The sequence below is a fragment of the Anomaloglossus baeobatrachus genome, chromosome 4, assembly GCF_048569485.1.
Source record: "Anomaloglossus baeobatrachus isolate aAnoBae1 chromosome 4, aAnoBae1.hap1, whole genome shotgun sequence".
Taxonomy (NCBI): domain Eukaryota; kingdom Metazoa; phylum Chordata; class Amphibia; order Anura; family Aromobatidae; genus Anomaloglossus; species Anomaloglossus baeobatrachus.
Genome location: NC_134356.1, coordinates 560,112,621 through 560,140,571, shown reverse-complemented (window position 1 = coordinate 560,140,571; position 27,951 = coordinate 560,112,621). Strand labels below are relative to the sequence as shown.

The 27,951-nt window shown below is 44.5% G+C and overlaps 1 protein-coding gene across 8 annotated transcripts in view; it reads right to left on the bottom strand.

Moving 5' to 3' along the window:
* The window catches only part of MEF2A (myocyte enhancer factor 2A), a 184,221-nt gene that overhangs the window by 93,699 nt on the left and 62,571 nt on the right, over nt 1-27,951 (bottom strand). For all 8 annotated transcript variants that reach the window (XM_075345998.1, XM_075345992.1, XM_075345995.1 and 5 more), the window contains exons 2-3: nt 12,790-12,985; nt 7,978-8,181 (exon numbers count right to left, since the gene is read on the bottom strand). In XM_075345998.1, the coding sequence (XP_075202113.1) occupies nt 7,978-8,181; nt 12,790-12,843 (258 nt within the window). In that variant the 5' untranslated portion in view covers nt 12,844-12,985. The remainder of the gene's footprint in view (nt 1-7,977; nt 8,182-12,789; nt 12,986-27,951) is intronic.

Genomic DNA, 27,951 nt, shown 5'->3' with positions numbered 1-27,951 from the left:
ACTCTTCATAACGGAGCCCAATTTTCCAATCTGGACACTTATTTTATGTGGTAATAATTCTAGAATGTTTTTATCCATCCCATTGACATTCTAGAAATATAAGAGTTTTGTCAGAAGAGTTTTGTGAAAGTGACCATATCTAAGATTTTCATTTTACAGACCTATTCATTTTGAAGGGATGTTGAGGGGCCTATAGGACACTATTGTAAAACTGCACCCCTCAGATTATGCAGAATTAAGTTTGTTAGGGGTCTATAGGTGCTGCATAGGAATTAATAACCGTGTGAATGGGAAAAAAAAAAGTTATATTTTTCCCTACTGAAAATTTTGAGGCTAAAATAATATTTTTATTTTCATAAGGAGATAATAGGAAAAAATGGATAACTAGCATGTATTACAAGGGTAAAAAAAAATAGTTCAAAAATGCCCAAGCTACATAATAAATGGTCCTCCACAGATCCTATTCCAGCATTAAAGGGAAACGGTCTCCAGATTTGGCGACTATAAGCAGTGGCCACCACCACTGAGCTCTTATATACAGCATTCTACAAAACTGTATATAAGAGCCAAAGCTTCTCTATAGAATGTAAAAAACACTTTTATAATACTCACCTAAAGGGCAATCCGGTCCGATGGGTGTCACTGCTCTCCGGTCCAGCACGTGCTCTCTGCTGCGATCTCCATCCTCCTCCTATCCCGCCCACCATGGATGACGCGTCTACGTGATCCACACAGGTCGACATTGCCGTCCTGCGTAGGCGCACTTCAATCTGCCCTTGTGACGGCAGATCAGAGTAGTGTAATGCGCAAATGCGAGGAAAGGTTAAAAACTGCTCGCACATATTCATTACAATACTTTGATCTGCGCTGAGCAAGACACATCAAAGTGCGCCTGCGCAGGATCTCAATGCCGGCTAGTGTGCATGATGTAGGGTGCGTCATGCACACGGGCCTCAGAAGAAGGAGGACGGAGATCGCCGCAGAGAGGAGGCGCCGGAGCACAGAACAGCTACACCCATCGGACCGGACTGCCCCTTAGGTGAGTATCACAGAAGTCTTTTTTACATTCTACACAGCGGCCAGGGATCTTAAATACAGTATTCGAGAATGCTGTATGTAAGAGCCCAGTGGTGGTGACCACAGCTTATAGTCACCAAATCTGGTGACAGGTTCCCTTTAAGGTTCTCATTTACCAGTTACCAGGTCCCTACAAAAGGATTCAGAGACTGGTCACTACAGAAGACCACGATTATCAGAGGGTATTCCCAGTGCGTTCAGACATTACTAGGAAACACAGACAATCAGGGACCAGGTAAAAGCCAGAAGAGAAGGTGTGGAAGAATCAGTGACGTTGAGCATAATTGTTATGCCCTGGACTTCCCTTTAAATAAAGCCAATCTGCAATACCAAAGACAGACACAAGGGGTGCTGTTTCGATACCCCCCTCTTCCCTCCAACGAGAAAAAAAGCGGTCCCTTTTTTTTTTTATTAGACCTGAATAAAAGCTGCACACACTTGTCTAAATGCATTGGCAAAACTAATCTCATCCAACCAAGGTAGGGTACGGTTATTACCGGATACCATATTCTCTGCTGCTCAACAGGAGTCTTCATAATAAACCACCACTGTATTTTTAGGAATTAATCCACTGAAATTAATACTTATGCAATAGGTAATCCAGCCAAAGATTCGCCCGTTTTCAATCCACTTAGAATAAGGCACAAAGAAGGTTTCCCGCCAAGTCATAACCGGAGTGTACGCTTTATGCTCTGGTCGTGCCGTTGTGGGCTGTAACCAAGCACTTTGGATTGAGCAGGAAAACTAAGCACTTGCCAGCTACATAACTTGGTTGCTTTATAAAATGGCATTGGCACGTGGGCCACGTGTGTTAGGGAAATTAGATTGTAAGCTTCAAAGCAACAGAGTGTAACGGGATAAATCCATCCATATACTGTGCAGAGCTCACACGGGGCTGATTCTACTTAACGAAGAGGCTTTCCTGCATCCACGTCCGACAATTGACAGACTTTAGTTCTGTAAACAGCATCTACTCTACAGGATGGCAGTGGACATGCTATATACATGAGCATTCTACTTAGTATATGAAAACAGTGTTTTTGGCCATATAAGTCAATCCACTGGACATAACATGGACCACAAAAGGGAGTTTCTCATTTTATGAAAATTAAAGGGCTTGTCCACTATTTGGACAACCCCTTCTCATGCCCTATGTTTGGCACCATTAAAGTATAAAAGCCTATAATCACCTCCGCTGCAGACGCTGTTCCAGCAGTGCCGACGCTCGTGTTCCCAGGGCTCACGTGATGTTGTGATGTCATGCGAGCCCCGCTTCCAAACACCGCCGGCTTCTCTCTTCCCGCCTTCAGATGCAGGAGCAATCGATAGGCCAGGAGTAGCAGCTCTCACTTATTGTTAATTACTTATCCGTCTGAAGGTGGGGAAGAGTGAAGCCAACGGTGATTGTATGCAGGGCTCGAGTGATGTCACAATATCACGTGAGCCCCGGGAACGCAAGGACCGACACCACTGGAATGACAACGCCATGGGAGGAGAGAATCAGATTTTATACTGTAATGAGGCCAAACATGGGGAATGAGAAGGGGGTTGTCCAAGAATTGTTACAGCTCTGTAAACTATGTAGGTCTACAGCCATACGGAGGTGTAAGGTCTTGGACCCCCCACCCATATCCTATTTTAAAGATTGGCCATCCATATCAAATCACAGACCACTATCTTAATGGAATATATAGAGGATATCCAAAAATACATCCACACACCGGAACAGAGCATAAAATCTTCTTTACTGAAGAGAACCTGTCACCAATTTTTTCAGAATTGAACCAAAATTATCACCTTCTGCAGCTCCTGGGCTGCATTTTATGAAGGTGCACCTTGCTCCCCGACTCCCCTTACAGACCTCAGAAATAATTTTATAAAGTCTGCCGCCACGTATGTAAATTAACCGTTCTGGTCAGATGGGCATCATTGGCTCCTGCCCTCCTCCTGCTGTTTTTCGCCGTCCTCCTTTCATGATTGACATGGATGACTCCTTTCTCATCATCCAAGTTGCTCTGCAAAATCTCGGCCCTGTGCAGAGTCATTCCCAGCTTGTGCAGGCGCAGTTTGCTCTGCCCCATTGCGGGCAGAGCTGAAAACATAGCTGCACTTGTGCGAGCCGGTGAGGCTTTGTGCAGGGACAAGATTGTGGCCCGCGATGTGGATGACGTCACCTACATCATCCTCATACCCGACTCAATTCTCACGCATGCGCAAAGAACTCACCGACTCGCACAAGTGCACCTATGTTTACGACTGTGCCCGCGATGGGGCAGCGCGAACTGCGCCTGCGCAAGCTGGGAATGACTCTGCACAGGGGCGAGATTTTGCAGAGCAACTTGGATGAATGAGGCGTCACTCATGCCAATCATGAAAGGACGATGGCGAACGGCAGAAGGAGGGAAAGGAGCCGAAGAAAAGGACGTCCATCCGACCAAGAAAAGGACGCTCACCAGACCAGACTGGTGGAAGATTTTATATAAGGTATTTCTGGGGTCTGCAAGGGCAGTCAGGGAACAAGGTGCACCTTCATAGAATGCAGCCCCAGGAGCTGCAAAAGGTGATAATTTTGGTTCAAGTCTAAAAAAACTGGTGACAGGTTCCCTTTAAGTATCGAAAACAAACCATGTTATAACAGAGTAACATCATAAAAATGGGGTATAGAGCTTACAGGTTTCTAGCGGTTTACGTGGTCTCAATTGTGTCATGATTACTCAATTAAGATTGTATGCTCTTTTCCTGTATGTGGACTAAAGATGTATTATTGAACTTTCATTGGGCTGTTACACAGGGGCATGGTCTATACGTGGTACGGGGTTTCATCTTTCTGTCTTTTGGATAGGTAGTGGACTACCCCTTTAATCTGTAAAACAGCATACAAAGAATTGCCACCACTGGTTAGTCCAAAGGTTTACTGCAAGAAGAACAAAGAGGCTCACACATGGGGCGGTTTATTTTCTAGTTTCTAAAGCTGTGACAAGAAATAAAAAACTGTGGTTTTATCACATGTGACCACATTACTCACTGATGTTGATTTTACAGTCGTTTCTATGTCTTACAATATTTCCTGTATTATAGATATACGGTATATTAAAAAAAAAATTAAAAAAAAAAATTAAAAATTGTTCTGCTCCGGTATTTGTTATAGATTTTTGAATTTTTTTTTTTGCAAAAGGTTGATGACAATCAGCAAAATGGATGCTAAAAGTCTGCAAGAACGTTCAGAGCTTCATAGGCCAGATCTGCTACGTTATCAAGTCATGACGGAACGTCTACACATGGACCGATGAGGAGGACAACTCGTGGGGAGGCTGTAATGTCTGTGGTGCGTGTTGGTCTTCGCTTTCTTTGAAAAAGAAAAAAAAACAAAAAACACTGTAGAATTTTTAACAATTTCAGGAGGAAAAAAAGGGAAGAATAGCTTGCAGGTAAAATAAAAGGAAGAACCCGTTCTGTACTGGCATTTCTTTTTTTGCCCGGGTGGAAATCCTCTTTACAGATTGCGTTCTGCTTTTTGGTTCTGAAATTAAGTAGTCACATATTCGATAAACCTCTGCTGTCAACTATAAGAAGGGAAGCATAGACCGCATTTTGGCTAGTGCTGGTTTAGGGTCTTTTTTTTAATAAAAAGTAGCATACTGCAGGCGGAGGATTTTTTTTTTCCTTCTTAAAGTGTTTTCCTCAAAATGTTTGTAGGAAAAAAAAACAACTATAAAAAAGAACTTCTTGTGCATCTGTAATTTCAGGTTCACACTGTTCCCCTCTGTATGCCCTCTGTCTAATTTTCAGTCCTCTCTGAGCTACTGGGCATATGTCTCCTATACACAATACAGGTAAAACTAAGAAAGAGAGTGCAAAATAGTGCCTTACCAGATGTTACTGTACACTCACCTAGTGTGGTTGCGAGTCACAACCAACACAAAAAGCACAAAGATAATAGGCGTCTGTCGCAGCCCCACAAGTAGATATCTTCAATGCTGGAGAGTAGAAGGGGTTAAAGCCGCGCGGTCGTCAAAAGGAAAAAAAAAATTTTGTTGATTTAATGAAAGATTATTTTATTACATAGGTCTACGCGTTTCGAGGTGAGGACCTCTTCTTCAGAACCACAAAAATAATAAAAATCAACAATACATTATGGGGTTTTATTCATTTTTTTGTTGATTTTTCTGATTTTTGTGCTCCTGAAGAAGAGGTCCTCACCTCGAAACGTATAGACCTATGGAATAAAATAATCTTTCATTAAATCAACAATTTTTTTTTTTTATCCTTTTGGCTACAGCGTGGTTTTAACCCCTTCTACTCTCCAGCATTATACACAATACAGGGACATGGATTACGGCTCTTTTTTCCCTGTAGCAAATAGACAGATGCAGCTACAGGAGGGCAGACATTATACAGTAGTACTGAGCGGTGTGGCTCCGAATCCTGCATGGAACTGAACACTTACGGCTGTAGCAGCTTCTGCCTCCCACATGGTGCAGAGTGCTGCTCATTCCTCCTTCCCCCTCCTCCCCATACAGCATAATAGATGGCATAGCCTGAATTTTCACTGTACTGGAAATCAAACCAAGAAAGATTTAAACCCCATGCAGACGTTGCAGTTTTTGATGACTTTCTAGTCACCACAAACTGCACGCTTTTCCTTTCCCAGCAAAGTTTGAGATTTCAGATTTGCTGTGAGCACGTTGCTTTTTTTTTTTTTGCACTGACCACAAAAATGCAGGATGTCAATTCTTTTTGCGTTTTTCACCCACTGCTGATGGAAAAAAAAAAAAAAAAACATCAAAAATCACTGTCAAAAACCGCATCAAAAAGGCATGTGTTTTTTATGCTTTTTTTTACCACGTGATGCCTTCTGTGGCCAAGAAAATGCATTTCTGTGGTTACTACAAAAATGCAGGGTGCGGACATAGCCTTAGGCTACTTTCAGAGTGAATGAGGACTTCAAGAGGCAGGAATAAGGGAAGAATTGGCTCATAAGTGGAGAAAGAAGGAGATTTCTCTGATAACATATATTGCAAAGTTTCTTATATTCGCTTGCATTTATGCAAAGAATGATGGACAGTGACCATCCAAACTGCAGTTGTTACTACATGCAGTCTGATAATTTCCATGCACCCATAGACTTGAATGGGTGAGTCTCATCCGATTTCAGAGTAAAATTGACGCATTCTGCCATTGTTTTCACTGATTGATTTTTGTTTTTCACTGACCGAATCAATCAGCATTGAAAAACATTGGTCCAAGTGCTATCCAATAAAGAAAAAAAAAAATTGGATAGTACTTGTGTGATCAATGCAGAACTCACAATTTAAGGGAACCTGTCACCAGATTTTTCACTATGAAACCAAAAGTGTCACCTTCTGCAGCTCTTGGGCTGCATTCTATGAAGGTGCACTTTGTTCCCTGACTCCCCTTGCAGACCCCAAAAATAACTTTATAAAAGCTGACCGCCACATATGCTAATTACCTGATCTAGTCGGGTGGGCGTCCTCTTTCGGCTCCTGTCCCCTCTCTTGCCGCTGTTCGCCATCCTCCTTTCTTGATTGGCGTGATGACGTCGCTGTCATGATGCACACTACTCGGCCAAATCTCGTGTTTGTGCAGTCATTCCCTCCCCCGACTCGCGCAGTTCGCCCTCGCACGAGCCGATGCAGTGTTTGCGCATGCGCGAGATCATGGTTGGCTGCGTCATCCTCATATCCAACCATAATCTTGTGCATGTGCAAACACCGCACCGGCTTGCGGGAGGGCGAACTGCGCCTGCACGAGCCGGGGGAATTACTGCACAGATGCGAGATTTGGTTGAGCAGCGTGCATCATGACGGCGGTATCATCACGTCAATCATGAAAGGAGGATGGTGAAGAAGGCCACAAGGAGGGAGAGGAGCTGAAAATGAGCACGCCCATCTGAGCCCCACAGGTCATTATAAAACCTGACCGTTAGGTATGTTAAAGTCTGTAAAGGGAGTCAGTGCACAAGGTGCACCTTTATAGATTGCAGCCCAGGAGCTGCAGAAGGTGATACTTTTGGTTTCATAGTGAACAAAGTGGTGACAGGTTCCCTTTTACGTTGTTTCCTTTCAAAAATGCAAACAAGAAAAATGATAGAAACAAGTATCAGAACTGCGCAGAGACCCTACTAACCAGGGCAATGATCAAAATGATTTTTCTGGTCTACTACAGGGATAGCTTGTCTACCATAATATCCTACATCTCAAAAATGGAGCACCAAAACTCTAAGAGGTTACTATAGAAGGGTCTGTTTACCTGTATTGTATGCCAGCCAAATGTTTGCAAAAAGGACAGGGCACCCTGCATGGTGACTTTTGGATACGCTCAAGGTGGGAGCCAGGAGCGTTGCGGCACATAACTTTTACACAATGAAAAAATTACTGTGACGTGACCTTGAGAGGTTCTTTGTGGGTACCTGTTTCCTCTGAATGATCACAAAAAAATAAACACATTTTAGTCTAAGTAATGTCGATGGAGAGTTTGCCATAACCTACCCGATCTACAACATGACCTTCGTGACCTTATCGTCTTTGCATTGACGACTAGAAAATCCTGAAAACGTCCATATATTAGTGCCAACAGAAAGCTTTTCAAAGATGCAAGTTTCATAGATGAAACTTTAACAAGTCCAACCAGTATCATGCCTGGTAACACTGATGCCATTACCCTTTAAGAACCCACTATTGGTATAAAACTAGCACACGCCATAGCAAAGCCTCCAACAAAGAGAACACGAAGGTGAAGAGCAGTGTCCGAGCCCATGGTAGCTATAATGTCCATGTCTCTTACGGTAGGTAGCTACGTACATGGATAATGTCAGGTGTCCGGTCCTGAAGAACCAGTGTGAACGAGCACTACACTTCTAGATCTCGGTGGTCCTCTTACCTCCACAATGTCAGAGTTGGTTCTGCTCTCGTGTGGTTCGTTGTATTCTGTGTATTTGAGAAGGACTTTATCCATGTCAGTGCTCGCGTACTGAAACAGTTTGTTAGAGCCATTAAAAATTATCAGTGCAATTTCACAGTCACAGAGTACACTGAGCTCGTAGGCCTTCTTCATTAACCCAAATTTCCTTTTGGTAAATGTCACCTGTAGACAAAAAGGAAGATAAAAAAATAAAATTACATAAATCAGGAACTATTATCCAGACTTTAGAAAAACAGGCAGGAAGAAGAAAACAGATAATGCATATTCCAGAGTCCAGGAGTAGAGCGGAGCGGACCCGAGGTCCCAACCGAACACCAACTTAATAAACAAGGTTCAGATGCTGTATGTGCAAACTTAACTCGCACGAGCAGTGCTGTGCTCAGGTACGTTCTGTGCTCAGCACTGTGCGAGCCACTTGCAGTGTTTGAATGGCTCATACTGGGGGCAACAACAGAATGATCAGATGTAGTGTGTAGCAAATAAAAAAAAATGCCCGCCCAACCTTCCCTGGTAGTGATCTGCTTATGGCTGGCTGTATGTGGACGGACACTCACTCAGTGATTCCGAACCTCCTTGGGCCAAGTTCAGATACGTGGAGGTTCGGTTCGTTTGCTGCCAGCAAACCAAACTTACAAAAGGATCGCTCATCTTTATGCAGCAGGCAAGAATACCATTAATAAAGGTCAAGAGCGTACAGTCCGATCATTCTGAATTCTGCTGAATAGTAGAACGGGCTGGCAAAAACAGCATCACATACGACTTATCTCCCACCTTGTGATGGGTCTTGTCCGGGTATGTTCAAAGAGTTTATTTTATTTGGATTTTGATCAGTTGCTAAGTTAAAAAAAAAAAAAAAATCAATGTGAACATATCTGTAAATATTAAAAAGGGGTGGTTCACCCAAATTCATTATTGGCCATAACAATATTATGTTGAGAAACAAAGTCTCACTCAAATACCTTGTGTTGCCAATAGTTCCTGTGAGCGGCGCTATTGCAGAACACTCTTCCCCAATCCCTGACTCCTGGGCTCAGGATCTGGTGAGGTCGCGTCAACTTCCTGCTCACCTGACATCACCGCGGGCGGCCCCAGTCTCCCTGAGTGACTGGGCTGTGGGCGGAGTTTCACCCCTCGTCACATTGCAGCACCTCCCTATTCACTCCTCCCTTGCTTGCAGAGCGTGCAAGCAGGAGAGACGCTGGGCTGTGACGAGTGGTGAAACTCTGCCCACAGCGCAGTCACTCAGGGAGACTGGGGCCGGCCGAGGTGATGTGAGGTCAGCAGGATGTTGACGTGACCTCACCGGATCCCCGAGGTCACAGAGCCTGGGGGTCAGGCGATGGGGAAGAGTGGACTGCAATAGCGCCGATCACAGGCACTATTGCCAACATAAGGTATTTGAGAGAAGCATTGTTTCTCAACAGAATATCGTTGTGGCCAATAATAAATATGGGTGAACCACTTCTTTAAGGTGCTCTTTATCACACATTTCGGGACTATGCTTGTCCTTTTGGCCTGTGTAACTGTACCTTGGAATACCTTTTCTGTACTGTACAGGACAGTGCAACAGCCTTCACTTTCCAATACAGAAGGCCAGTGCAAATAATTTGTACATATATATTTATTTAAAATGGGACAATATGTATCTCGTGCCACTGTCCACCTTCCAATGAAAATATCTCTCAGGAAAGCTCTTGGTACATTTCCAGTGGGAGGCGGAGGTACAACATTAAAGGGGTTATCCGGCTTCTTTGACTTTTTTTTTTTTATTTCCCTATTGGGCTACATTGGGGCAGGTAAGTAGATAGAGACCACTTACCTGCCCCGCTGTCAGCCCCCTCTCCCCCGGCTCAGAGTGGTCATGTGACCGCTCCTGCCGCGATTTTGCTGCTTCCGGTCTTTGAACGTCTACATGGGCAGGGCCATGTTGACATGCAAATGTGGAGCAGCATGTCACCTCCCTGCTGGGCGACTACAGTGCGAGGAGTCACCGCCCCCCTTCCCTGCACCCTCCCACACATTCCCCTGCACCTCCAGTAACCTCCCCCTGCACTGCTGTGGGGTCCGTGATTTGGGGGCAGGGCCTGGCGGCAGCTGCCGTAGTCTCAGCTCCTGCACCGGGCCCCCTGCCCAGGATCGCACATTCAAATGTACCGGCATCACAGATCACCGATGCCGGTACATTTGAATGTGCTGATGAGAAGTCATTGTCCCTCCCGCTGTCTGTGCGCTCTGCAGCACAGCGGTGACGTCACTACTGTGCTGGCAGGAGCGGCGGGGACCGAGGACGGGTGAGTATGTACTCCACATGTGTTCCCGATGGGGATGGGGGGGTTGCAGAGCCATGTGTGTGCGTGTGCAGAGCCATGTGTGTGCGTGTACAGTGCAGAGCCATGCGTGTGCAGAGCCATGTGTACGGTGCAGAGCCATGTGTGTACGGTGCAGAGCCATGTGTACGGTGCAGAGCCATGCATGTGCAGAGCCATGTGTACGGTGCAGAGCCATGTGTACGGTGCAGAGCCATGTGTACGGTGCAGAGCCATGTGTACGGTGCAGAGCCATGTGTACGGTGCAGAGCCATGTGTACGGTGCAGAGCCATGTGTACGGTGCAGAGCCATGCGTGTGCAGAGCCATGTGTGTACGGTGCAGAGCCATGTGTGTACGGTGCAGAGCCATGTGTGTACGGTGCAGAGCCATGCATGTGCAGAGCCATGTGTACGGTGCAGAGCCATGTGTGTACGGTGCAGAGCCATGTGTACGGTGCAGAGCCATGTGTGTACGGTGCAGAGCCATGTGTGTACGGTGCAGAGCCATGTGTACGGTGCAGAGCCATGTGTACGGTGCAGAGCCATGCGTGTGCAGAGCCATGTGTACGGTGCAGAGCCATGTGCACGGTGCAGAGCCATGTGCACGGTGCAGAGCCATGTGTACGGTGCAGAGCCATGTGTACGGTGCAGAGCCATGTGTACGGTGCAGAGCCATGTGTGTACGGTGCAGAGCCATGCATGTGCAGAGCCATGTGTACGGTGCAGAGCCATGTGTGTACGGTGCAGAGCCATGTGTGTACGGTGCAGAGCCATGTGTGTACGGTGCAGAGCCATGTGTGTACGGTGCAGAGCCATGTGTGTACGGTGCAGAGCCATGTGTACGGTGCAGAGCCATGTGTGTACGGTGCAGAGCCATGTGTACGGTGCAGAGCCATGTGTACGGTGCAGAGCCATGTGTACGGTGCAGAGCCATGCATGTGCAGAGCCATGTGTACGGTGCAGAGCCATGTGTACGGTGCAGAGCCATGTGTACGGTGCAGAGCCATGTGTACGGTGCAGAGCCATGCGTGTGCAGAGCCATGTGTACGGTGCAGAGCCATGTGTGTGCGTGTGCAGAGACATATGTGTACGGTGCAGAGCCATGTGTACGGTGCAGAGCCATGTGTACGGTGCAGAGCCATGCGTGTGCAGAGCCATGTGTACGGTGCAGAGCCATGTGTGTGCGTGTGCAGAGACATATGTGTGCGGTGCAGACCCCGATGTGAGGCTGTTATTTGCAATGCTGTAGTGATACCAGGTCAGGTGCTGGGGAAGAATATACTGACAGGGACTGTGTGTGCAGGGGGCGGGCAGGGGGCGAGGCTGGACACTGGGGAGGGGCTGGACACTGAGGCTGGGCGGTGACAGCTCTGACTGAGGTTTTGCACAGGAAGTGGTCATGTTTGCTGGATCTGAATGTAAACAAGAAGCTGCAGAGAATAAAGGTATAATTCAAGAGGAACAAAAGTTAGAAAACAGAAAATAACAATGTAGGTGTGATTTATATGACAATACAGCACAGATAAACTCAAAAATTTTTGTTAAGCTAATGTCGGACAACTCCTTTAACTAACCCAAGGCACAAATATGTACAAAGCCTGGCAGCATGTTCACTTCACACTCACTTCTGCAGTCCGATAGTATTTAAAGATATATTACACAATTATACACATTTTGAGTGACAATTGAAAACACTTTTACTGAAGGTCATCGAAATTTTGTATAACAGGCATGTGTGTGTGTGTGTGTGTGTGTGCATACTTCTCTATACAAGTGTATATGCCTGCATGTACAGTATGTATGTACAAATGTGTGAATGCGTCTGTGAATGTATGCATGTTTGTGTGCGTACATATACATGTGTATTGTATGTGACTGTCTGCATATACGTGTATGTGTGTGGAGGTGTACGTATATGTGTGCACACGTGTATGAGTGCGTGTGTGTGCGCGTGTAATATATATATATATACATATTATATACATATACATACATACATACATACATACACACACACACACGGGGTACGTGTGTGTGTGATTGAGTGTGTGTCGGTGCATGTATGTATGTATGTATGTATGTATGTATGTATGTATATGATGGGTACGTGTGTGTCTGTGTACACGTGTACATTTGTGTGTGGGTGTATGTATACATGTGTGTCTGAAAGTTTATATATATGTGTGGGTGTGTGTAAATAGGTGTCTGAAAGTTTAGATGTGTGTGTGTACATGTATGTGTGTGTACGTGTATGCGCATGTGTGTGTGTGTACGTGTATGCGTCTTTGTGCGTGTGTGCGTGTATGCGCGTGTGTACATGTATGCGTCTTTGTGCGTGTGTACGTGTGTACATGTATGCGTCTTTGTGCGTGTGCGTGTGTGTGTGTGTGTGTGTGTGTGTGTACCTCTGCAATCAGATCCCATCAGGAACCCAGAACACAACATCCCATTTCCATGCAGTACCTGTCTGTTCCGTTCATCCATTATCCGCGTAATCTGTATTTTCTTCCTCCCCATTGTCACTTTCTTTCTTTTTACAATCCACAATAAATGTTATAATCCAAAAAGGCGGCAGTCTCCTGAATCCTAACGCATGGTCAGCAGCTTTCTGTAATTGCTTTTTCGTGCAGCCCAAGGCTTCTATTTCTTAGCCAAAAACCTAGAAGAGCAATTTGGAAATGGAAATTAATATGAAGTTTTTTTTCTTGCAGAGTAGATGTTGTAAAAGTAAAAATCGGAGAGAGAAAAAAAAAAAAAAAAAAAAAAAAAAAAAAAAAGAAGAGTTAGCCCTCTACCACACACAGGCCCCACATACAATAATGAAGCTAAATATAACCACATAAAACAGCAGGTAAAGTGGTTACATAAGCAAAAGCAATTACTACAGAATTGAAAGGCAGGAGAGCATGCAGAAAACAAACATTTTTCCTTAAAAAATAAATAAATAAATTAAACACTGCCATGACACCTGCAGTGCTTAAGAAATATAAATTTAAGAAAAAAAATATAAAAAAGACAACTAAGTAATTAAATAGAGTAACAAATGACTTTGTTGTGGAGGGAAAAATGACTTATTGGCATCCTCTCGATCAGAGCGGAGAGAAGAGAACCGTGACCTATATTTTCTTTACAAGCATCTGTGTGACAGTCATCAATCAGCAGCGTACTGAAGGCTGTATGTCAGCTGATCTCCAGATCTGGGCCTATTCACAGCTGGAGCCCCCAGAATCCAGCCCCCCGCACCGCACAGCCCTCCATTGCACGCTGACGCTCTGAGGTAGCCCCAAAGTTGGAGCAGGAAGGAAAAGTGCCAGAGCTCATCAGTTCATTTGCATGCTGCTGCCTAGAATTATTTATCATGCAAAGTGTGTGATGTTTCGCAGACTGTAAGCAGATGTAAAGCTGCGGGAGAGATGTGGACAATGTCTGGTGAGAATTTATTCTTTGCAGCGCTTGTCTTAACTATTTCAGTTCAAAACGGAAAAGAATCATCTGCTGAACCCCACCTGGAAACGCTTACACACAGGTGTCGCCTCCCCGGCTCACTGCCGGCTACAAAAGCGCTAGTACTGACGAAGATGGAAGAAGTCACAAGGTTCTATCACATTGGGGGGCAAATATATTAGGACAGTCATTGCTCATGCCAGTCTTAGGCCACCTAATTCATTAAAAGACGCTCCTCTTAACTGGCGGGTGCCTCATCCAGATATGTGCTCTCGCCAGCGTCTGGAGTACATTGTGTGTAAGATGCTCTGCTATACTGCGCCATCACATCTGTACAGAACAGCAATATCATCTATCTATAAATCTCAAGGCGATTTTAACAGTATCACCATCTTACAGCGCACCAATCACCAGGATTTTCCTATGTAACCTAAAGCCAGTGCTATACTGGCACTATCAGGCTGATTCTATACATACCTTTAGATGTCAGCTCGGATGTATAGGTTTTGAAACACGAGCAAGTACATTTTGTAAAATGAGCAGCTTCTTGAATGACAGCAGCTGCCGATCAGCTGATAGCTGGGGTGGACAGTCAGTGATTGCCGCCCCCTGCCTGTTGTTCCTCTTCCTTTTATTTATGCTAATTCTATTATACAATTGTTTTACTGACTAGAAGGACCTGTGCTTAGGTCATACCCATGTGACCAGAAGGGGCGGGGCTTCAGCCAGCAGAAATATAATGTTGCTTCCTGGTATCAGCTATGTTGGCTGAGGCCCTGCCCCTTCTGGTCACATGGGTATGACATCAGCACAGGTCCTTCTAGTGACTTAGTAAAACGATTCTATAATAGAAATAGCATAAATAACAGGGGGAAGATGGACAGACAGGGGGGCAGGAATCACTATGAATACCCACCCCAGCTATCAGCTGATCGGCAGCTGCTGTCATTCAAAAAGCTGCTCATTTTACAAAGTTACTTTCTTGTGTTTCAAAACCTATACATCCTAGCTAAAAACTAAAGGTATGTGTAAAATCAGCCTGACAGTGCCAGTATAGCCCTGGCTTTAGGTTGTATAGGAAAATCTGGTGATTGGTGCACACATTTCTACACAAGAATCTATTACGTCTGATGAAGACCCAAATATAGGGGTTGAAATGTTGCATTTTACAATTTTTGGATTGCCTGTATAATAAAGTCCTTATATTCTATGTTGGTGTGCCAAGTTCTCTTGTATTGACAGCAAGTTACATCAGTCTGGCCCACACTACACCCATATTGGCATGAAAACGGCTCAAGACTTTAGAGTTGTGCAAAAATATTATGAAAGAAGGTGTTTTACCTCAAAGATCTAGAGTAAAACACCTTAATGAATCAGCCCCATTTGTATCAGTTTTTCAATTTGTAAAGATCTCTGCTTGAAGTCACTCAATTGTTTGCTTCCAACAGGTAAAAACCTTTTCTGGTCATATGATGGACACTTAAAAGTAGGCGGATTTTGCCCTTGTTTAATTCCCGCTGCTCCTGAGAATTCTGATTTAATTTTTTAAGCCAAGAGATTTGGGTCTTTTTACTCATTGTTCACTTTTATGGTCTATATTAAGGGGGCAGAGCTTACTGGGTAAGAATGCAGAGCAGCCTAAAGACCCGCCCCTGAGGATCTGGTGAGCTATACCACCTTGAAAAAAAAATGGCACTAAATAATATCGCTGGTTGACTGAGTTAAAAAAAACAAACAAACAACAAACCAGAATAGTCACGGGAACAGCGGGAATAAGTAAATACAGAAACCTTATCCTTTGACCCAATAAGGCTGCTTTCACACTTGTTGTTTTGCATCAGTCACAATCCGTCGCCTTGAGGAATTACGGTATCCTGCAAAATATTTTGCAGGAATCCAGTTTTTCCCCATAGACTTCTATTAGTGACGGATTGCGACTGATGACCTTGCATTGCATCCGCTGCGTCGCGGTCAGACGTTTTTTAACTGACCGCTGAGCAACGCAGAATGTAACCTTTTTCAGGACGTCAAAATTAACACACCGCGCAGGAATCCGTCGCCATCCGTCACGCTTGTAATGTATGTCTATGGTGCTGGATTCCATCGTAATCCGTCTTACGACGGAATCCAGCGCTGGATTCAGTCATGCTCTACTGAGCATGCCCAGCATGTTTGGCACGCCCACTGGGCTGTCCCAAACACAAACGGATCATGACTGATCTGTCAAAAAACGGATGCACAGTGGATGTAACGGACACGACGGTTCAGTTTTTTCACAGGATTCCTGTGAAAGGAATCCTGTGAAAAACACATCCGTTGCATCAGTTGACATCTAAAAAATGACGGATCCGTCGCTAACGGACCTGACGGATTTAAAACAACGGAAATGTGAACCTAGCCTTACAAGTACTCTGCCCCAGTATGGCTGTATGATCTACACGGCAACTACATTCGGCAACTATACAGAGTTCCCCATGTTCAGTTTAGCTATTAAGCCCCCCTCCCGCATCATGGTCCCTGGGGTCTTAGAAGATTAATGAGATGATGTTAACTCAAAAATATATTCCCTCTAGCAACCCGAAGACTTATCACCATTTCTTTATTGTTTTAGACCATAAGATAATGAATTTATCAGTTTGATTCTGCATTTTCCTTGGGCACGTTTCATGTTGTTCTGTCCTAGCATTTGTTATAAAAGAGATACAATGATAAAACAATGGTGTAATAAGGGACGACTGTGGACGCGGGGAGCAGATTGTGAACACCATCTCTACATTGTTTCTCTTGGATATCGCTTCTTGTCAAATTCCGAAGCCTCGCTGAGAAAGCGTCAAGGATTCTGCTCACAGCCATGCCAGTTTTCACACATACACTAACAAGCCAATTAACAACCCCTCAGTTTTGGTGCTGACGAAACCCCACTGAAATGGAGAAATCTTTCAAGCACTAAATGACTTTAGCAAGCGCATGATAAGGGGTAAAATATAACACCTAGCATTAATATGACAGCACTTGTGAACCAAGCGAAAAAGCACAGAACAAAGTAATCAGGGCGGTAAAGACAAATGCTCGGATTATACCTTAGAAAGGTTTCAGATATTAACATGTGGCCAGTAATATACAATATCCGGCCACCGGGACCTCAGAGGGCTCGTCCATAATAATAAACAGTCCCACTCAAGCCAATTGGCAGTGCTTGGGCTGGTATTGAACCAGGGATGAGCTGATGTACCTGGCACAGCCCACAATGTGAGCATCATTTTTGGAAAACCGCAGACCCCTTTTTTTAATTTTTGACAACCCCTCTGTTTCCAGTAAACTGTAAAGGGAATCAGTCACCAGGTTTTTACTAACCCATCTGACAGCAGCATGCTGTAGGGTCAGAGACCCTGATTTCAGAGATGTGTCACTTATTGGTGACTTACAGGGACAAGTCATGTGGCAGGATAGTCAAACGTTCCGGGGTCGGGTACCAGGAGAGCAGGTCAAGATTACGGGGATAGGCAGAGGAGTAGGTCACAGTCCGGAGTCAGAATGGCTGGAGGACAGCGGATCAGAACACAGGGACAAGGCAATAAGGATGGTCAAAGGTCAGGCACCAAAATATCAACTCCCAGAGCACCGATACAAGAGGCCAACAAGCAACTGACAGAAGACCAAGACTGGCAGTGCTCTGCGGAAACTGCTCAGCTAAAAAGCTGGGCAATTACAGGAAACATCCGCAGAAACCCAGCACAATATGAGAAGAGGACACCTGAGCCGTCACTCAAAACACCGACCGCTCAGCACGCCCCAGCTCCAGATTGGACGACTGAGCTGTCACTCACCAAACTGACAGCTCCGCACGCCCTGATCACTGAGCGGAGGAATCATGACACCTGGGCTACATGTTGCAGATTTGATAAAAATCACCGCTTTCTCTGCTGCAGATCTACCAGTTCTCTGAATGCCGAGTTCTGTATAACCCATCTCACACCACTGATTAGCAACTTTCTGTGTACACTGTGCATAGGAAGAAAGCTGGGAATAGGCTTATACAGAGCTCATTTCAGCTTCTAATGGTACTACCCGAAATCGACAAGTACAGAAATAGCGTTCCACTATGCTGTCCGGGAATTCTGCGCAACGGGCTACAAAAGGACACAACAGGAAAGAAAGGTAAACTGAGAATATAGTATTATATCTAAGACTTCACTTATATTAATCAAGGCCAATGGCTCCGTCTCAGGAACATCTGAAGCCCCAAAAGGAGTGCGGCGCTGTAACCAAGGCGTGGTGTGAACCAAGCACTCAATATATGGTTTTTATTTTGCACTACTAGCTTCTAGAAATCTTTATTAGTGATGGGCGGACCCAGACGGTAAAAGTCCGGATCCACACAGTTTCAAAGTTGCCTAGGTGCCGGGCCCGGGATCCTGGGTGTTTGATCCGGACCCAGCACTCGACAAATGTATAAAAAAAAAAAAAAAACTAAAATGCGAGTGCTTCATACTTCCCCAGGCTCAGTCGCAGCTGTACACTGCTCCCACGTGGCTGTCACACTGCTCATACATATGCACTGCTTTCCCCGCCCACCGGCCGTCCTGGTCTCTGTAATTAGTTGCAGTCAGACGTGCCCCCAGCCTGTGTGACAGCGTCTGCCTGCAGCTAATCACAGGCGCTGTCTGAACCATGAAGCAGGCCGCTCAGGCTGAGCAGAGGAGGACACATCGCAGGTGCAGTTCATCCTGATTTTTTAATCAACCAAATTTATAAAAAAACAAAAAAAAAAAAAAAACACGAGCTGGGGCACGCCGGTCCGACCAGCTCTAGTCTATTATTTATCAGCTCTCCTGAATGAAGCCAAAATAGTTATAATGGTGTCATCCGTTTTATTTTGTTTTTTTCTTCTTGTGGGAACGGATCCTATGGTATGACATCATTCACATTCAGCCAGTACATCAGTTGCTGCAGGTCACACATTTTGCAGTACAAACTAGTAAAACAAACAAATATATCAATTAAATAAAATAATTAGAATTTTTTTAAGCCTCAACTGTTTAAAAAACCCATCAGCTGCCTTCTGTTTATATATTATATACACATACAGTCCTGGTTGAAAGTGTTGGCACACTTGAAATTGTTCCAGAAATGAAGTATTTCTCCCAGGAAATTATTGTAATTACGCAGAGGAAAAAAGGCAAATTGGACATAATTTCGCACAAAACCACACAAACAGGCTGGCACCTTTCCAAAACCGTGGGTAAACAAATGTTTCAAGCATGTGATGCTCATTCAAACTCAGCTTTGGCAAATAACAGGTGTGGGCAATATGAAAATCACAACCAGATAAAAAGGGGAGAAGTTGACTTAATTTTTGCACTGTGTGTCTGTGTGTGCTACACTAAGCATGAGAACAGAAAGAGGACAAGAGAACTTTCTGAGGACTTGAGAACCAATATTGTTGAAAAAATATCCATTTCCAGAGATCTTGATGTTCCTTTGTCCACAGTGCGCAACATAATCAAGAAGTTTACACTGTAGCTTATCTCCCCGGAAGTGGACAGAAGAGAAAAATTGATGAAAGGTTGTAACGCAGGATAGTCCGGATGGTGGATAAGCAGCCACAATCAAGTTCCAAAGAAATTCAAGCTGTGTTGCAGCTTCAAGGTGCATCAGTGTCAGCACTTGAATGAAATGCAACGCTATGGCAGGAGACCCAGAAGGACCCCACTGCAGACACAGACATAAAAAAACAAAAAAAAAAAAAAGACTGTAGTTTGCCAAAATTTAGTAGAGCAAGCCAAAATCCTTCTGAGAACGAGTCTTCCTGATGCTACAGGTATATGAAAACCTAGCCTCAGTGGGGGATAGAAGTGCGTGGTACACATGTAAGAGGATGGCTAACACTATGTATATCGCATGTTTTCTTTATGGTCAGAGTTTTATTTTTTTTCTTTCAATTGATTAATTTGCCTAATAGATTGGTGGCCATTGTATTTCCAGAAGTAACCTAGTAAGAATCGTCAGTCACACCTTTATGTGCAGTGGAGCCTCAAGGTTACTGAAGTATCATAGAAATGGAAAGCGTAAAGCGACAGAATTATTCCTAGAGCGGAACCTGCTCACACACATCCATGACACGGCTCTTTCACTTCTGTCTCTGCACCCACTTCACTTTCTGCCCACTAAATACACACCAAAAGAAAAAAAAAAAATTCCACCCAGTGCACAAATCTATTCCACCAGTCCAAGGAAGTAGGTGTGATACACATTCATCATTTCTATACTACAACTTCACTCAAACCTCATATTTGGAAACTTAAGTGAAAGGTCTTCCCCCTGATGATTAAAGTAATGAGATCTATTTTTCCTAACCAATACTACAGACTGCAAAAAAAAAAAAAAAATCACAATACCGTAATGTTGGAACCAAAATCGAGAGCATCTCATTATACAATGAATGAATGAGGTGTTGTCTGGTTTGGGTATCCCGTCTACACTGCGGGCACCCACTCACTAGCAGCAAAAAGACGGTCCAAAAAAAAAAAAAAATCGTAAATGAATTAAAAATGAGTGATTTTTTTAATGTTTTTTTTTTTTCTCCCTTCATTAAAAGGAAATACAGTTTTAATGTCAAATTAAGAAATGTATTAACGCATCAATAGCTCAGAACCAAATACAATAAGATATAAATACGGGTATATTCCCCCAATGGGGTCATATTTCTGATTTACAAAATCACAACAAAAAATACGTGAAAGTCATGGCAATAACTGCAAAATGGCCATACAATGAATACGTCTGTGCTTCGATAATCTCATCTCCTGAATAGCCGACTGTACGGGCAATGGATGTATGACTCTGGACGGGCGCTGGTGCGAGGTACTAGCAAGCAATAGGACACTTGGGCCAGATTTATCATTGCCTTTCATCCAGGTTTTGGGTTTTATTTGTTTTTACACCCAATATACCTATCTACTTTATTTATTTTTTTTACTTTTTAAGCCGATTTTAAAACATGATATTCTGTTTTTGTCTTTAGTCTTCCACTTTGTGGAGTAATATAGTGATTCCAGACATTTTTCGCCTGATTCATCAACAGTTGCAAAATTTGACCCAACTTCTTTCTAGTCCCCCCACTCCTCCTACCACGTATTTTAGAGATAAGGCCACTTTACACGCTGTAATATCGGTACAGATATCGCTAGCGTGGGCACCCGCCCCCATCAGTTGTGTGACACGGTCAAATCTCTGCCCGTGGCGCACAACATCGCCCAGACCCGTCACACTACTTACCTGCCTAGCGACGTCGCTGTGACCGGCGAACCGCCTCCTTTCTGAGGGGGCGGTCCGTGCGGCGTCACAGCGACGTCACTAAGCGGCTGCCCAATAGAAGCGGAGGGGCGGAGATGAGCAGGACGTAACATCCCGCCCACCTCCTTCCTTCCTCATTGCGGGCGGGACACAGGTAAGGAGAGGTTCCTCGTCCCTGCGGTGTCACACGTAGCGATGTGTGCTGCCGCAGGAACGACAAACTACATCGTTACTGCAGCAGAAACGATATTTGAGAATGGACCCCCATGTCACCGATGAGAGATTTTGCACGTGTTTGCGACGATGCAAAATCGCTCATTGGTGTCACACGCAACAACATCGCTAAAGCGACCGGATGTGCGTCACAAATTCCGTGACCCCAACGAGATCGCTTTAGCGATGTTGTAGCGTGTAAAGCGGCCTTTAGGCCAAGTCATATTTGCGAGTGTCACATCACATCACCCGGCACGGCCGCACTCTCTCCGGATAGGTCTCAGCTGCATAGATATACATGCTGTCGACCCACTTCTGTCAGGAGAGTGTGCGGCCGTGCTGGGAGATTCGATGCGAGACTCGCGTGAGTCACACGAGAGACACTCGCAATTGTGACTCCAGCCTATACCAGTATTTTGGCTAAATGTGCAACTTTTGGTGCCAAAGATTTTCAAAAACCGCTCCAGACTCCCCCCAAAAAAAAGAATTTTTGCCTTTGTGCTGGACTCATGAATTGCGTGTGCTTTTTTTAAAAATTTGGCACCAAAAATGGCAACCAATACCACAAAACAAAAAAAGGAAAGAGTTAAATACATAAATACGCAATTGATGAATTGTGGTCTTGGTAATGTTTGTGCACAGCACTATTTACAGTTTATCACAAAATGTTAGAGAGTTTGCGCTCCTGCACTTTCCATTTGCGGTTGCCCTACAGATGCTCAATAGGGTTTAGGTCTGGAGATGCTTGGCCAGTCCAGCACCTTTACCCTCAGTTTCTTTAGCAAGGCAAGGGTAGTCTTGGAGAGGTTTTTGGGGTAGTTATGTTGGGATACAAAGGGAAGGGTTCATGCTCTGCTTCAGTATGTCACAGTACTTGGCATTCATGATTTCCTCAATGAACTGTAACTTCCTATAGCTGGCACAACTCATGCAGACAAAAACTGACACTCCCACCACTATGCTTGACTGTAGGTAAGACACTTAGGGGTGTATTCACTTTTGTTGCCAGCGGTTTAGACATTAATAGCTGTGCTTTGAGTTATTTACAGGGCACACAAAATTTACACTGTTATATAAGCTGTAAACTGACTACTCTACATTGTATCAGAGTGTCAGATCTTTATTGTTGTCCCATGTAAAGATGTAATAAAATATTTGCAAAACTGTGAGGGGTGTACTCACTTTTATGATATACTGTATATACTGTGGGTGAAATAATTATTGAACAAGTCACCAATTTTGTGATATACTGTACATTTGGGCAACATTCATGCTTCAGAAGAAAATGTTGTTTCCTCATTAGGCTACATGCGCACGCTGCAGTTTTTTATGCACACAAACTGCAACCAAAACTGCACCTTCTCAGAGCCTGGAAAGGTAAAAAAAAAACCCCCACTTGTAATTTAGGTGTGTTTCTGATGCATTTTTGTTACTGCGTTTTTTTAAAGGAGAAACAAACTATGATAGGATAGGATAATGGATAGATAGCTAGATAGAGCACATAGAACACATAAGAAAGAACAGATAACCAGCTTGGCCAGCCATTTTTTTTTTAATATTTTTTTGGGGAAAAAAAAAAAAAAAAATAATGTGGGGTCCCCCCCCCCCATTTTGAGGTTGCAACCCTCAGCCATGTGCTGTACCTTGGCTGGTTATGAAATATAGAGGTGATCCCACATTTTTTTTTTTTAATTATTTGATTTATTAAAAAAAAAAAAATATGACGTGGGGTCCCTCCCATTTTTCTAATACCAGCCAAGATACAGCAGCCAACTGGGGGAGGTGGCGGGGCCTCAGATGCTTTCCATGACTAATCTAGGACTTAGTGGCAGCTATGAGCGAGAGATCGAGAGAGTAAGGCTATGTGCCCACGCTGCGGAAAATGTGCGGATTTTGCCGCGGATTTCTCGCGGAAATGCCGCGGATTTTTCAGAAATCTACAGCACAGCTACTCCCCAGCCATTTCTATGGCATTTGGGAAATGCTGTGCCCACGCTGCAAATTTCTCCGCAGCGGAAATCATGCGGATTTCCGTGCGGAAAAATCTTCAGCATCTCAATTATTGTTGCGGATTTAGCCTATTCAACTGAATGTAAAAAAAAATATCGCAAAATCCGCAACGAAATCCGCACAAAATCAGCACCTATGAAAAGGTGCGGATTCCGGGGGAATGCTGCGGATTTAGCTGCAGAAAAATCCGCAGATACAGAGTCCTGTGGACACATAGCCATAGACGACCGACACCCCAAAATCACTCCAGCATTGATTTTGTCATTCTGGAACTAAGTTGGTGAGCTGCGTTTTTGTTGACCAAACAAGGGTAAAACATATGCAAAACGCAAACAATTTGTAACCATGCGTTTTGTCATGCGTTTTTAATCTCCTCATTGATTTCAATGGGTGACAAATGTTGACAAAAACACAAGAAAGAATGAACACGCTGCTTCTTTTTTTGTCACAAACTTTTGTCAAAAAAAGCGCTAACAAACTGCAACGTGCGCACAGCAAATCTGACTTCTCATAGACTTTTCTGGGAAGTCAGATGTCAGAAAGTTCTGACAACAAAACTGCACCAAAAAACGCGGCATAAATGCAGCGTGCGCATGTAGCCTATAACGTCCCCATCACCAATAACCACCATTGTTGTATTGCAGTCAGGCACGCAGATTCTCATTGCCCCCTATGGCACGGCAGGACCATCAACTGCCATGTGGCATATTTCTGCAGTACTATGCCAAGTAATGGAGGGTTATCCATTAGCTCCAAATGTGAAAGTCAAACCCAGAGCTCCACATCTATTTATACAGCACAATGGAATGTTGATTTTCATATTAGATTTTATTTTTTGGAGCCATTTCATATATCCGAATACTAGTGTTTTTTCCAAAGCACATTCACATGAATCTGAAGCAAATCTGCTGTGTGTGAGCGTACACCTAGCCTGGAATCACATTTCTTGCTGCAGCTTTTTCTATAATCAGAGGTGGGTATAAAACAAGATTGTTGAGGACTTTTAGGGCGGCTTTGCACATTGCGACATCGCAAGCCGATGCTGCAATGTCGCACGCGATAGTCCCCGCCCCTGTCGTAGGTACGATATCTTGTGATTGCTGGCGTAGCGAACATTATCGCTACGGCAGCTTCACATGCACTCACCTGCCCTGCGACCGTCCCTCTGGCCGGCAACCCGCCTCCTTCCTAAGGGGGCGTGTCGTGCGGTGTCACAGCGACGTCACACGGCAGGCGGCCAATGGCGGCGGAGGGGCGGAGATGAGCAGGATGTAAACATCCCGCCCACCTCCTTCCTTCCGTATAGCCGCTGGCAGCAGGTAAGGAGATGTTCCTCTCTCCTGCGGCTTCTCACACAGCGATGTGTGCTGCCGCAGGAACGAGGAACAACATCGTACCTGTCGCGGCACCGGCATTATGGAAATGTCGGAGCCTGCACCGATGATACCATAACGACGCTTTTGCGCTCGTTCATCGTATCATCTAGGATTTACACACTACGACATCACAAGTGACGCCGGATGTGCGTCACTTTCGATTTGACCCCACCGACATCGCACCTGCGATGTCGTAGTGTGCAAAGCCGGCCTTATGCTGGGTCCACACTTTGCGTTTCCACCTGCGTTTCAGCTGCTTTTTAGGTCCGTTTTGAACTGCGGCGTTTTCATGCCAAAAGGCATGAGTTTTGATTTTCCATAATAGTCTATGGAAAATGGGGGATTTCATGTCCGCACTTTGCGTTTCTAAACGCTGCGTTTAATTTGCATAATTTGTGGCAAAAACCATGCGTTCAAAGAAGCAGCATGTCAATTGTTTTTGCCATTTCTACAGCGTTTTGATAACATTGAAGTCAATGAGAAGTTGCAAAAAGCAACAAACATCAAAATTCCTGCGTTTTACCTGCTGAAACAATGCGTTTTGGACTACCAAAACGCAAGCTATTCTGACATTAAAATAATGGAATAATATGTCCCTTTACACACACACACACACACACACACAGTCCGACAATTAAAATAATGGAAAATATAAATGTAATGCTATTATAGTTATAGCTAAATAGTATAAAACCGCTATAATTATGAGAAATATAACTATATTCTTTATAATTTCAATAATTATATGTGTTCCTTTTTTTTTTCATTGTGTTTGACTGTTTAAACTTTATTTAGCAGTGTCTTTATGTGCAAAACGCATCTTTACAAACGCAATGGAAAAGCATGTAAAAAGCGCTAAAACCGCATCTAAAACGCGGTAAATACACATGGGTTTTTAGCGCTAATTTGTGGTTAAAAGCAACTTTGACAAAATTAATTACTGCCAGAGAATGCATTTTGAACTGCAAGTAGGACGACGCAAAGTGAGGACACAGCCTAACTCCTTCCTACTGAATCCTCTTGTGGCTATTGCTCCAAAAGACAAAAAAAAAAAAAAAAGCGTAAGTAATTGCACCTGACTGTGCTTGCGTTATCAGCTCAGGGTGTCATTTTCGTGACTTTCATTTTTTGTGTGATTTCCAGTGGATTTTGTAATTGCATTTAAAGGCATAGTGCCCATTGTGGCCGGCGGAGAGGTGCACCTGTGCATCAGCTGCCCTGTAGATGTGGTCCTATAAGTCTGCACCTGGATCTGATCAAAGACGATAATCCCGGACCCTCAGAACGAGTGCAGCTGTTGCACAATTCCCCAGTTACGTCTCCAGACATCTGACCTTCACAACAGGGAGTACTGGAATCCAACTGGCAGCTGACTGGTACAGAGCACACGCACGGGCTGTGCCCCAGCAGCGGACCATGCCATGGACACAGAATGTTCAGAGCTGCGGCCATTATGTCAGATCTGCTACATGTAGCCATTGCACAGCGCTCCATATTCACCTAGAATTGAAAAGTAAAAGGCAGCTAACTGGAAATATACAGTACACAGCGCACCATACATGAAAGGACCGGTACACCATGGGTTATGGTTAATCATAGAGCAGAGATGCACTCTGTCAACCTTTCACCTCCCGCTGAGCCTACATATGAAAGTCAGCAGCGCAGACCCACGGAGAACGCAGAGCCTCTGCTGTAATGATTTCCATAAGTATTGCTTCACATCCACCAACGCCTCTGCTTCACATTCACCAGACAGTAAGACCGAGCTGGAAAACATTGACACCGTCAGGCTCCAGATGAGACATGCTGCTGCCTATCACTAGATCATCCTCGCATCCTTCCTCCTATGTCCCAGCATGTAGAATATCCCAGCAAACACGCTCCACCTGGGTGTGCCACCCCACTGATCACTCACCACGGAGGGTGCCAGCCACACGGCTCGCTCATTAACCCCTGCACGCCCTCCCGAGTAGTGTGTTGGCCAAATACGCCTATACATAAAGGATATGTGTGTGGAAGCAGACACCCCGTCCCCCTGTGGTGTAGCAGTAAAAAAAATAAAAATAAGTAAGCCTACAAAGATTCCCAGCTCATGTAAAAATGCTGCTAATGTCTCCCTTCTTCACGTTACACTCAATCCATTCATTTCTGTTTGGAAGAAGAGATTGCAGATTCCTTTGAAGTAATAGGAAAAGCCAAAACTTGGAATATGCAGAATTATACACAGAACTGATCCGCTGATCGCCTCATTCATTCAAAGGGACTGTCAGCACAGAAGGACTGTTCAGGCCAAGTACAGGGGCTCGGGGCAGCATGGCGGGGACTGATCATTTAAGGACACCTTCCCAAATGCCTGTTTTCACCTCTCTCCCTCTTCTCCTCTTCTGTGATTGACAGTTCTGGCTACATAGAGTAGAGAAGGGTGGAGATACTATTGAGGAAAAGCTGAAAACATGATCTGTTGGGGGGTCTTGAGGACTGGAGTTGAGAAACACTGAGATAGATAGAAAAACAAGTAGGTGGGAAGGCACACCTAAGTGATCAGCCCCGCCATGATGCCCCGAGCCCCTGTACTTGGTCTGAACAGTCATCCTGTGCTGACAGAGTCCCTTTAATCTAAGGATTAAAGTTTAAGGGCTCACTCAAATGAATGTATAAATCACACATCTGCAATCTGTACAGTGCGAGACAATATCAGATGCCAGCCGTCCATCAGTGTGGCATCAGATTTATACGGATACATTACAATTCTGTAACATAAGAAGCTGTAAATGGTCCTATAAAGGATTGAATAGCTGCAGTGAGAAAGCAGAAGCATCCGGACAGCACACGAGCAACAAGTGAGAAAACACCGGCCCACTTTTCTGGATGACAAATGGAACAGATTTTTTATACTGCTGTGTGACCCCAGGATAAGGTGACTCTGCCTGGCTATAGCCCCACTGCAGTGGCGTAGCAAAGGGGAGGCGGAGGGGGCGGCATTTTGGGGGTAAAAAAACACAAAAAACAGAAAAACATAGAAGAAATAATAATTGTTGATTAACCTCTTAATGACCCATGACATACTAGATAAGTACCAGGTCACCGTGACGTAACGACCCATGACATACCCAGTATCTAATGGCGAAATCGCAGCCCCGGAGCCTCAGTGGCTGCAATCAGTGTGCAAAAACCTTAGATTCGGGGAGGAGGGGACCTCTGCCTGACCTCAGGAGGGGTGGTGTCTTCCCCTGGACCTATGGAGGCTGTGATTGGCTGACGAACGCCGATCAGCCAATCACAGCCA